The sequence below is a fragment of the Sinohyriopsis cumingii genome, chromosome 6 (assembly GCF_028554795.1).
Source record: "Sinohyriopsis cumingii isolate HCF-2022 chromosome 6, ASM2855479v2, whole genome shotgun sequence".
In the NCBI taxonomy this organism is placed as follows: Eukaryota; Metazoa; Mollusca; class Bivalvia; order Unionida; family Unionidae; genus Sinohyriopsis; species Sinohyriopsis cumingii.
This window is the reverse complement of record NC_142966.1, coordinates 106,283,867-106,297,397: the sequence shown is the minus strand read 5'-3', so window position 1 is coordinate 106,297,397 and position 13,531 is coordinate 106,283,867. Positions and strand designations below refer to the sequence as shown.

Sequence of the window (13,531 nt, the reverse complement as noted above, 5' to 3'; positions counted from 1 at the left end):
AGCTTCGCTTGTACGGATAACACATACATTATACCTCCAAACAATCCAAGCCATCTTAGCGTTAAATTGGACCATCCAAAGTTAAATTTGGATTTATTGCATTGGACAATCATTCTTCTACAGGTTGTATACATTATTTTAAAATTTTTTCAAAATTGAGTGACTTTGTCACCCTTACGGATTTCGTTTACTGAAGACCATGTTACACACGCTATCACAGAACTCGTGTTGTCAATTAAGAGTTAACGTGACACTGACTAATTTCACTTACTCCGTTAGTGACGGTTGTGGTATTAGCGAATTAATAACATGCTGAATTGCTAATTTGTGCTTTGTTTTCTTTTCTTGTGTCATTTCAGTAGAAATGTCAACCAAATGCATGAAATGCAAAAAGTTCAAAGCAAAAGAAGACAACCATGACTCTTGTCTTGTATGTACCAAGTGTACATCATCTATACCATGCAGCGTGTGTAATACTTGGACAGAGCAAACGTGGACTGATGTAGTCCAGAAGGCAGCAAAAGGGAGGGATAGACGGAATAAGTCGAAGAAAGATAGCATTGATGTCCTCAGTATACATCCGTAGACAGCCTCCATTACGAGCCTTGTGGGGGACGTTGGGGTCCCCCCTCCACCTAAAGTTCGTCGTTTGCAACCGTCAGCCACAGTAACATCAGCGGCAATGGAGGAAAATAATGTTGACAGGGTACAACAGTCCAGCTTTGAACAGATGCGTTGTTTGGTCCAGGAAACGATGATGCAGCTATTGACATCAGGCCAGATATTACCCTTATTTCCCTCGCTCGCTTCCACAGCTTTTTCTGACTCTTTGGGGGAATGTTCCCCCAATTTTAGGCTGCCCAGTGGGCATAAGTCCCCCCGCAAGTCTGAGCATGGGCTTCGGGCCTGTAAGTCAGGACGCATGTTTTTGTTTTTACCAGATCCATTGGATCCATATCTTTATGCAACCTCTACGTCACCGGACGTCCAACTGTCCCAGCATGGGGACCCTATTGCTAAAACAGTCTGACCAAACATGACTTAGGGGATTTTAGTGATAAATCCGTCCATCAAGCTGTACCGCCAGCAACATACCATTACTATGGCAGAGATTTTAGTGAGAAATCTGTCCTTCCAGCCAGGCCATTGGAACAGCCGGTACCGGACCGTCGCCAACATTCAGACCGACCACAAGCCAGACAAACCAGCTGGCAGGGCCAGCCGTCCATATGTTCATGGCTTATCCACAAGGGAGAGTTAGTGACAGTGTTAATGATGATGGAATCGCGTCATCTATGCCACCTGGTATGCTCTTTCCAGAAATGCAAGCAATTACAGAACACGACTCGGCACATAGTGAGAGTGACGAAACTCCTGCAAATCAGCCGTACACAGATCTAACCATGGGACAGACTGAGTTTGGCTTCAAGGCGGCAGTGGAAGAAATTTATAGGGTGTTGGCAACTTCAGAATGCCCTCCACCTCCTACTGCCACTCAAGAGTACAAAGTTAAGGCGTCAGTAGATCTTGAGGGGGAGGAAGAGACGCCATCCTTCTGGCTCCTTTCCCAGTGGGCAAAAATTAAGGAGATCAGTGTTCGTCTGTCAGGACGAATAGGTGATCCGGGGAATGCTAAGGCATCCTTTTCAGAAAGCCAAGTACCAGCGACGTTCTCGTGTCGCTGGTATAAAACTCATTCAGACGCCTTCAGTACGGATCTTCCGGCCCTGGAAAAAAATATGGCAGCAGTTCACATGTCCACTCCACTGTTTTAAAAAGTGGACAAAAATGTGTTCCATGCCACGTCAAAGCTAGTCCGGAACGTAGTTGCTACGTCTTCAATGTTAGACTTGGCTTCATTAGCCATTTTCCGACTCGCAGAAAAATCTGACAATGACCATGCTTGGGAAGCGATGGCCTGGATTGCTAGAGTTATTAACAGGGCAGATCACCATTCCATGGCTAATGCGTTGACTGCTTCTGCCAACTTAGACCTGCGGTCCATGTTGCTCAAGCCCCATCATACTTTGGCTTGACGGATGACTCCGTTTGGGTCGCCTTTACTCTTTGGAGGAAAAATTGAAGAAGTTCGGAAGCAGGCAGCTCAGGAACTGCCCCTCCAACTCGCTGCCCAACCCTCGCAGGCGTTTAGAAAAAAAATCAGCCCCTGCCACAGCGGAGGGATGATTTAACGGACCAGGGACAAGGGATCCTTACAATCAAATGTGCAGTATAGATCCCAACCCAATGCCAGGAGACAACAGTCTAATCAAGCTAGGAGGCAACCATACAGAGGTGGTAAGAAACGAGGTTTCTCCGTCTTCAAGCCTCCTAACTCTAAAAATTGACATAAAATTGACATTCCCTCTCCACCACCTACGGACAGCCTACCTGTGGGCGGCCGCCTCCTGCAGTTTCAGGACCACTGGACCACCTTTTTTCCTCAGATTGGGTGATCCAGGTCATTTCGGAGGGACTTCGGATTTCATTCATCCAACCCCCTTCCCAGTACTCCTCTCCCCTCTTCACGGACGTACCGTCCGATCGGGAGAAGGATACCTTTCTACAACAGGAGATACGGTCGCTCATAGAAAAATGGGCGGTGGAGATTGTGAAAAAACCGCAATCACCGGGGTTTTGTTCCAGGCTGTTTCTTATCCAGAAGGCAAATGGCAAGTTGAGGCCGATCATCGACCTGAGTCGCCTCAACCAATACATTTTACCACCAAAATTCAAGATGGAAACGGCGAGATCAATCCGTCTTTCCATCCGGCGGGATGAGTATGCTGTCAGTCTAGATATGACCGATGCATATTTTCACGTTCCTATCCACCCCATGTCACGAAAATTTCTCCGATTCGCTTACCGCAACGCGGTTTTATCAGTTCCAGGTCCTACCCTTTGGCCTCAACATCAGCCCTTGGGCTTTTACCAAGGTTATGGATTGCATCGTCACCCTGTTCCGCTCGACTTCATCTACAGGGATGGCAGTGTACTTGGACGACATCCTCCAGAATCATATGGTAAGTTCTGTTCTGCTCAAAGGCAGAAACGATCATTTATCACTTTTAGATTATGTAGGCTTTCTCGTGAACTGGAAAAAGTCCGATCTCCGTCCATCCCAGCGTTTTGTCCATCTGGGTATGGAGTTTCTCACCGATCTGAATCTGGTACGGCTTCCTCGTGCTCGCGTAATCCGGATCGTCGAACTCTTCGAGTTCGTTTCCAACAGGACATGGATTTCAGCGAGAGAATTCTTGCAACTCCTCGGATTATTCAATGTGGCGGCGGACTTGATCTTGCTTGGCTGTCTTTTTTTGCGTCCCTTACAAATGACGTTACTGGCACAATGGTGCCCCTTTTCAAGTCCCCTCAATCAAACAATAATGATGATGCCCGAGATACGATCGTTCCTGCGTCAGTGGCACAACCCCGGTTGGCTGTCCACGGGGATTCCTCTGGAGTTGCCACAAGCGGAGATAACAGTATGTACCGACGCCAGTACCTACGGTTGGCTGCCCACCTGTTGCCGGACTTCGCTACAGTCAGCGGCACGTGGGAGCCAGGGGAGAGGCCTCTCCACATCAACCTTTTAGAAATGAGGGCTGCCATCAATGCCTTTCATTTCTGGAAGGATCAACTCTCAGGAAAAACTGTCCTCATTATGTCAGACAACTCTGTGGTGGTGACTTACCTCCTCAAACAAGGGGGCACCAAATCTCTCTATCTCTCTTTCTCTCTGTGACCGCTTCGGTGGCCTAGTGATTAGTGGATTGTATTTTGCATATGGTCTTACTAGATCATTGTTTTCAATGCCACTCAATCATAGGATAATTATAAGTGGGATAGTATCATTCATGATACTGTGGTGCAACCAAGTTTGACTGACTTACAACAGCAAAACCTCTGGAACTATCCTAACTGGATGTGACTGTGTGTACAGATGCATGTATCCATGGCTGGGGAGCCCATCTGTTGCTGGGCTTAGATACTGTCAGTTCTCTACATCAGTCTCTTGGAGATGAAAGCTACCATAAATGCCTTTAACTTTTGGAGAGACTGTCTTAATGGCAAGGTCATATGCATGTCTGATGAGTCATTGGCAGTGACATCTATTCAAGTTAGGTTGTTGTTGTTGTGGGGTTTAACTCCATTTTTCAGCACACGATAGACTATGCATGGTGGCCAGTTATATTGGTGGAGGAAGATCCTGGAAAACCCCTGGGAAGAACCACTGACCCACGAGAAGCTACTGGTAAGCTTTCTCACATACCCATATTGGCCGAATCCTAGACTTGAAACCATGCAGACAGAGGTGAGACATGTTAGACAATGAACTCAAACTTAAATTTATAATTTAAAAAAAAAAAACTGTACTTGAGATAAAGCTCTTTTAATCCACTGCAGCATCATCTCATCAACCCAACCCTTCTCCAACACACATATGATCCATCTTTTTAGTGCATGCATATTGTTTAGCTCCCTCATGCCATGAAAAATTATCATTGGAGGCAAAACTTCTGTTTTGTCTTCATTAGTCATGTGAATTTTCACTTTTAGCCCCCTTCTTATTAACAGTCTATCTAGGAATGAGGTGAAAGTACACTAGAGTTTCATCTGTGTTAATGACCATCGGCAAAATCATCCTTTCTTCTTGCCTTCATGAAATAAATGAATGATTTTATTTCCTTCTCCAGATCTTCTGGGAGTTGCTAGGTCATCTGTGTCCATGCATGAAGCACTAGATTATGTTTGCTTTTGAAACTGTTCATTGTTTCAATTAATTTTCAACCTTCAAACGAATACCAACTTTGTGTGTGTTTATTTATATATATATATATATATATATATATATATATATATATATTGGTGCAAGCCAGGGGTCTTTGCTAGACCAAGCAGTGTCAAACCCTGACACAATTCCTGCAGTTCCTGCTGGAAGTCATAAGTTTACCCCAAATTTTCAAAGACTTCCATACAACTTGTAAATTAGAAAGCCTAAAGCATAAAGATTTTCATTTGCACTGACAGTATTTTCAAATAATTATTTTTATTTGCGAGATGCTGTCACTTAATCAACCTGGATATAATTCATTGTTGGTTATTTTGCACCTTACGCTATGTGCCTTCAAGCATTCAGTTGATAGATATCTTTCTCTCTCTCTTGTTTCGGATTTTGGTGGATTCAGTTTTCATTCTGAAAACATATTCAATCACATATCGAGTTCATGGATATAATTTTTTCTTTAATAAATTGCTTATTATGAAAAAATAGAGGAATCAGTGATAAAAGTACAAGGTTAGTTTCTTTCATTTTATTATCAAAAAAGCATTTTTGTTTATTTTATTGCAGCATGTAGGGATAGGGGTGAGTGGGTGCAAATTCAACACAATCTATTTAATTTCTTAAGTCTTGGGACATAACCAAGGTGAAAAAAGCTTCACCATAAGTTCTAGGACATGAAAAAATTTCATTAGTTTACTGTGTCCCAATATATAGAGAATACTCTATATCAGTATTTCGACCTGGGACATAACCCCTCAAGCCCTTGCACCATGACTGAAGTGGGTAATATTGCATGGCATACTCTGACATCTCGCCAGTCGCTTGATGAACATCATTGCTCGTGAAATCCAAGTAATCTCTGCAAGCATTGCCATTGAGAGTAATATTTCTATCAAAAATGCTGCTGAGGTTGCCTCTTGACATGCACATTTAGCCTTGAGTTTATGTCTACAAGATTTAAATTCACAGCGACACTCTGGATCTCATAGATCCAGCCTCAGTCACACAGATGGCTACCAGACTCAGTTGACATCAGCACAACATTTGGTTGGGCACCAGAATGCAGCTCTTTTTGGATTTGCCCTGAAATTGCATTTCATAACATCTTATTTATTTCTTCCTCCCATATGCTAGCCATGTCATCTCCAATTGTGCTCCTCACAGGTTAGAAGAGTGCATTATTGTTCATATGAGGGAATCCAAACTTCTTCCCTTGAAGATTACCCAAGGCACTGGTAGGATTCTCAACATTCCCTCCTTATATTACTTCTTCTGCTGACATAAATGTAATCAGGAAGTGTATTTGAAGAAAAGCAAATTTGTCAGTAAATTATGTTTCTCCTAGAACACTTAACCTGATTGCATTAAAGTAATACCCTCCATCCTCCAGGCAATGCAAACATTCTATTCACAATGTTCGGCTTAGCTTAAAACTAGCACCACTTGTCTTCAACAAGGGAAGGTAATGAGCATGAGTTACTGCCCTTTATGTACTATTGACAGGAAAGACAAATTTTCATTGTTTGTGAGGGTTGGAATAGGCAGGTAGTAGGGCTTGTATTCCTAATGTTAATGTGACTAGGTAAGTATTCTGGTATAAACATAATACACTGAAAAATGTTTTATCAACCCAAGTTTGTGAAATTCGAACAGAGATGAGCATTGAAAAAAGCAGATAATCTCAAATTAAGACTCATCCTTATATCTTTTCTCAAATGGATTAATACCATATAGCTTTTTGAAAGAAATCAGAATTGTGACAGTACTAATTATTTATTATGTAAACAATTAACATTTATTTGAAAAATAATAAAAAAATATTTCATGCAAATTTTTTGATGCATTGTGAGAGATTAGCGTCATGTGATGTCAGTATGATGTCAGAAAGAATCAACTGTACTTAATATTAGGCTTCAGTTATTTCATATTATTCCTATATGATTATTTCATCTGTAAATCACTGATTTTTCCATTGAAAGAATTCAGAATCCAAGAGTCAGCAGCCAGTTTGTTAATCCAATTATGACTAATCTCATGGAAGAATTATCTCAATATTGAGTAAGTTGTCATGGAAACCATTCAAAAATATACACTGAAAAATAGATTAATATTTTTCCAAAAAAGTCACAAAACAAAGTAAAATACCCTGCCACCATTAAATCAAACCAAAAAGAACCAATAGAAATCAATATGAATATACTTATAGTTACAGATTCAGCTTTTCCCCCAAAAACAACCAAAGACTGGAATTTATTGCCACAAATATTAATCACAACTGCCAAATCCTCAGAAAACCAAATTGAAAACTTTTAAGAATTAGTACAGTTTTTTCTTCTAAAGTAGTTTCTTTTTGTAAAGGTTGACGCTGTGCGATTCAAGAATATCATTATGTCGTAGCACCTAACTAATCAAGATCATGATTATGGTGAATATTCTGACAAATCAGTAATTTAACAATAATATATATTTTACTCGTAACTTAAGACTTTTATTGTTTACAAATTTGGATGTTTTTAGAATAAAGTTTTTGCTCTCAGTTTTGTTGGAAATATCATAGATGCCTGCAGATTTATCACTGAAATCAACCCATGCAAGGTATACATAATTTGTTTTTCCAGACAGAGCAGTCATACAAGAAGAACCCCAAACCCCTGGATCAGTTTCAGTACTGTGAGAACAATGGAATCCCCCTGGCTGTTATTATTGGTCAGTCAGAGATACAAGAAGGGGTAGTAAAGCTGAGAGTAGTAGCAACAAGAAAAGAGGTAAGACAGTCTGGGTATTCATAGGGATTGTAATTAGCATTGAAAAGTTTATTTACTTTTCTAATGTCTTTATTTGTTATATATCTGCCATATGACAGTGTTTTATGTTATAACATCTGTCTCATACTGATTTAATCGGCACACAATAACTTTGAGTTTTATAGCTTTTAGAATTGCTAACCTATATGGATGACCCGCACTTTGGGGAATGAGTCATAAGATGACTGTTCAAGATCACCATGACTAAAATAAGAAAAATGGTTTCCATATAATAGCAGTATTTCTACATTAAGTAACATTACCAGACTATTGATAGCTTGCAGTTGGATTTTGACTGCTCCGGTGGCCTAGTGGTTAGAGCGTCTGCCTTGGATGTGGGATGTCATCATGGGTTCGATCTCTGGCCGAGTCATACCAAAGAATTACAAAAATGGTACTAACAGCTGCCTTGCTTGGCACTCAGCATTTAGAGGTTAGTGTCAGGACTAGTCGGCCTGGTGTCATGATAATATGACTGGGTGGGACATCATGCTACATGTCTGTGACATGATGCCCCAGTGCTTTGTATTTCTGACTTGTCTTACATGTTCTCCGAATGTGGTCAGGTCGTGTATTTGATGGAGATAGCAAAGGTTTTAGCAAATTATATTTCTTTGATAGTACTTATCTGATCACATTACATATAATCCCTCCCACTCTGTAATCGAGCATGTTTTAAAGTTTCACTTAAGTGAAAACTGGTGTATCTGGATATTTAATGGTAACCGCCTAGCAAGTTGAAGGGGAGTTAATCTGTAAGAGCTGCTTCCCTTTGTGTGTAAGTAGGCTGTATTCAGGAAGGTAGCAGATACAGTTATCCCAGTGTGATGTGATCATGTAAGTGTTATTAAAACTTAATTTACTTAATAATTTGCCTTTTTTAAACGATAAGAACAATAGCTTTATTTTTGTAGGTGTAAGAACTTTCATGAACTTCCTACAGTCATTAGTTGATACCTTTCAGCTTTTGGTATTGTTATTGTTAAGAACATGAAGGTAATGCATTGTTATTCTTTTCTGATGGAAATAGGTATTGCTAGGTATTGCTTGTGATAATGTGTTTGTTTGCTTCATCTTTATTTCTTTGATACTACTGCATTTGTAATTGTAGACTTTATTGGTGCATTAATTTCAAACAGACTTACTCACTTTATTAAAATTCAGTGATGTTGACCTACTTGTTCTTGCTATCCTCTTAAATCATACACTCTGCAGTCCGTTGAGACATTGCAGTGTAACAAAGATGTGTTGTTCTTAGCAGGTTTCTAGGAAGAATATTGAAAATCTATGTAAGTTTTCTTAAAGCAGACTGTAATTGCTATACCTGATGTCATTATGAATGAAATACAAAGGTTTTGGAAGTTAACTATAGCCCCAATGTTTAGTTTATAAGATTACATTTTTCTTTTCTGTCTTTGCCTTTTGTAATGTACATCTAGCAGTTGATCATCGGGGATGTTATTTTAACCTTGACCTTTTGAGTGATTTTATACTTTGTGGGACATTTTCATGACCTTGCAGTGAAGATATAATGCATGCCAAAACTGTGTCCTTTTTATGTATTTTTTTAAGTTATAATAAACATGGTTTGTCTTCAGGCTGATTTAATCATGGTGCAGTCATTCAAATTGGCCAACAGGGCTGAAATCTTGCATATTTGTACCAAAATATTCCTGGAAAGGTTTGGGCATTTTGTGTAGTTATTTTATCAGTTTTTATTTTTCATTTTAGTGTGTGGTGCCTCGTAAGATCATGGTTGAAGAAATAAAGAAAGAGCTTGCCCAGCTGAGCACCACTGGAATTATCAACCAACAGTCTGGTGGGGACAAGTGTTGATGACCAAAATTTTACATCAAAATATCACAGACACAAAATTTTGCCAGAGTGTTTACACACATAAAACATTGTTTAAAACTCTACTTGACAGAACACCCTGTTTGGTGAAAAAAAAAAATCCAGTCATGCAAAATAATTCTGCTGTTTTATCCTCAGGCTGACTGGCCAAAGGGATGTACATGCATTCAATACTAAATAAAAAGGATTTATCTTTTAGATCCATAAATTTAATACCTAAAGTGCAATACAGTTTATATTCTGCATCATGCTGTTCAGTTCTCGTAAGACAACAATAGGAATTGTTTATGCCATTGCCTGATGAGGATTTCGGAACTGACCGTTCTATCTTAATTTAAAAAGTGATTAAAATTTTTTTTTTAATTGATGAAAGAGTTTTACACATGCAAAAGATAGCTTCAGTAATGCAGCCTTTTACACATAGTTGAAAGCATATCATTTTTTTCGGTGGGGGGGGGGTCCATGAATTGTGATGATGTTGTAATAAAAGACTAGCAGCCAATAAATGTTTTCTGTGTGATGCTTTTTTAACAAAGAGGTTTCTCATGATGAATATAAATAAGTAATAGTAAGTTATAAAAGCACAATCTTTTTGTCAGAGAGTAAAGAGAAACCAGCTTAATTTCATACTATCGTGGAGTTGAAATAAAAACAAAACAGTGCTACAAGGTAGTCTTTGCTCTGAGACAAATGTATGCTAAATTTTTCACTGAATTTCACTTTTCTAATTGCATTTTCATCTTTTTTGTCTGTTACATAGTACAATAAAGTAACAGGTGGCATCTTCATTCTCTTTTCTAATCATTAATAATACAGCATTTACTGTACATATTGGGGCACTATATGTTAGGACACTGTAAATTAATTTTTTAAGTAATTTTTGTGTGCACTGTTTGTTCTGGGACACATCATTTTTTTTTGTAAGTTGTGGGACTCCTTTTAAATCATTTGAAAATCATTTAAAAATTACATGCTAGAAAATGTTGTTGTTGTTGTGGGGTTTAACGCCATTTTTCAGCACACGATAGACTATGCATGGTGGCCAGTTATATTGGTGGAGGAAGATCCTGGAAAACCCCCGGGAAGAACCACTGACCCACGAGAAGCTACTGGTAAGCTTTCTCACATACCCATATTGGCCGAATCCTAGACTTGAAACCATGCAGACAGAGGTGAGACATGTTAGACAATGAACTCAAACTTAAATTTATAATTTAAAAAAAAAAAACTGTACTTGAGATAAAGCTCTTTTAATCCACTGCAGCATCATCTCATCAACCCAACCCTTCTCCAACACACACATGATCCATCTTTTTAGTGCATGCATATTGTTTAGCTCCCTCATGCCATGAAAAATTATCACTGGAGGCAAAACTTCTGTTTTGTCTGCATTAGTCATGTGAATTTTCACTTTTAGCCCCCTTCTTATTAACAGTCTATCTAGGAATGAGGTTAAAGTACACTAGAGTTTCATCTGTGTTAATGATCATCGGCAAAATCATCCTTTCTTCTTGCCTTCATGAAATAAATGAATGATTTTATTTCCTTCTCCAGATCTTCTGGGAGTTGCTAGGTCATTTGTGTCCATGCATGAAGCACTAGATTATGTTTGCTTTTGAAACTGTTCATTGTTTCAATTAATTTTCAACCTTCAAATGAATACCGACTTTGTGTGTGTTTATATATATATATATATATATATATATATATATATATATATATATATATATATATATATATATATATATTGGTGCAAGCCAGGGGTCTTTGCTAGACCAAGCAGTGTCAAACCCTGACACAATTCCTGCAGTTCCTGCTGGAAGTCATAAGTTTACCCCAAATTTTCAAAGACTTCCATACAACTTGTAAATTAGAAAGCCTAAAGCATAAAGATTTTCATTTGCACTGACAGTATTTTCAAATAATGATTTTTATTTGCGAGATACTGTCACATAATCAACCTGGATATAATTCATTGTTGGTTATTTTGCACCTTACGCTATGTGCCTTCAAGCATTCAGTTGATAGATATCTTTCTCTCTCTCTTGTTTCGGATTTTGGTGGATTCAGTTTTCATTCTGAAAACATATTCAATCACATATCGAGTTCATGGATATAATTTTTTCTTTAATAAATTGCTTATTATGAAAAAATAGAGGAATCAATGATAAAAGTACAAGGTTAGTTTCTTTCATTTTATTATCAAAAAAGCATTTTTGTTTATTTTATTGCAGCATGTAGGGATAGGGGTGAGTGGGTGCAAATTCAACACAATCTATTTAATTTCTTAAGTCTTGGGACATAACCAAGGTGAAAAAAGCTTCACCATAAGTTCTAGGACATGAAAAAATTTCATTAGTTTTCAGTGTCCCAATATATACAGAGAATACTCTATATCAGTATTTCGACAAACTGTAGCTTATTCAAAGTAAGTGATAATTTATTTTGAGTAATTAGATCATTTCTTTAACTCTCACTTGCATTTATTTAATTTTGTAACATCCACTTCACTGTAAGTTTAGCACAACTGTTCACTTATTTTTCTTTATATATACCGTTGATTTGTTCACATTAATTACAGGGAACAAGAGGCATTAATAAATTTTTGTCATGTTAAACGTTGAAGCTCTCAGATAATCACCTTACCGACATTTTGTCTTTTGGGTGGCTGTCAGACCTTTGTTTGAAATGTATGCTATGTGGATGGAGGACGGATGGGCCATAATTTTGGCCAAGAAAGTATCTTGGGCTAGTAAAAGAGCATGAAAGTGGACTTCAACAAATGTAGATGCTCTCAGTCTAGCTTCTGACAATACTTTCATAGCAAACGTTTCAATACTGCAGTCACTTGATGCCAAGAAAGGCCCAGACAAGAAAAAGACCCACCATTTCTTGTCAGCACAGACTGCCTGCACCTTTTCCAACATTTTTGCCATCTTTGCCACTACTCATTTCTAAATGATACCAGTGCTGAATGGAATACCGAGCCAGTACTGGCATGGACTGATGGCCCACACAGCCCTGAAAACCCTATACTGTACACTCACAGTACTGGCTGTGATGATTTGCCCCATGACAACTGGTATATGGTGTCTGGACTTTATGTCAACAAACCACAGACCTCATCCACCCCAGTCCAGCATCATCTTGATTTGTGTCCATTGTCTACGGTTATGAGTACAGTTATTAGGGTACTTTTTTTACATAACCACTCCTGGACCCAACATGCAGATACCATTGAACACTTGGTTCTACCACTTTCAACCCTGGCTTTGTCATGGATGCCCAGAAGTTTCAAGGCGATTCCTACTGATGCTTGAACATTCCATCCTGGATCCAGGTGACTCAGATCTGTAATGTTGATTTTATATTCCAAGATAAATTGTACCCATCTCAGACATTCAACAACACTGAAAGCTGATGCCTGGAGATTACCATTTTCTAGTACTGACAGACTCCCAGCTTCATTTTACTGTCTTCCTGTATCAACTTTCCCCTTGTAGACTTTGCACCCATATTAGAGACTTCTTTGTCATCCCACAGCACTGGTATTGAATACGTATGATTGCAAGCCCCATCATCTCTGTATGATTCCATTATTTACAAGAAAGGCTCAACCATTCTTACATCAGTTGTTGAAGTCTTCTGGTTACATTTCCCCAGATTTCTTCCTCTTGCTCCTTCAAAGCTACTTATTTAATTCTTGTAATTTTACCAATTATGTATTCCACCTGCATTTAAAAATGAATTTGGACTTCATTCCATTTGCATTCCATGTGCATTTGAAATGAATTTGGACCTCTATTTGCATTTCACTTTATTCATTTGCATTGTGCTCATGTTTGCATTCATCTATCATCTTACTATCTTACCAATGCAAAAAAGCCATTTAGATTCATTCATTATTTCCCTTTGTTTTCAATTGTTGGGATGAATGGCAATGCATTGATCAAGATAGGTTTTCTGATTTTAAGAGTTTTAATGTGAGACAACTCTGAATTTTTTTCGTCTTTTGTCAGAATAGTGCTGTAATAAAATTGCAGATATATAAAAGTGAAAAGTGTAAAAGAGTACATTCAATATATGA

The 13,531-nt window shown here is 38.5% G+C and overlaps 1 protein-coding gene across 2 annotated transcripts in view; it reads left to right on the top strand.

Moving 5' to 3' along the window:
- The window catches only part of LOC149797647 (histidine--tRNA ligase-like), a 73,148-nt gene extending 62,916 nt beyond the window's left edge, over positions 1–10,232 (top strand). For both annotated transcript variants that reach the window (XM_089962553.1, XM_089962552.1), the window contains exons 13-14: positions 7,405–7,551; positions 9,322–10,232. In XM_089962553.1, the coding sequence (XP_089818679.1) occupies positions 7,405–7,551; positions 9,322–9,426 (252 nt within the window). In that variant the 3' untranslated portion in view covers positions 9,427–10,232. The remainder of the gene's footprint in view (positions 1–7,404; positions 7,552–9,321) is intronic.
- Positions 10,233–13,531: the final 3,299 nt, after the last annotated feature.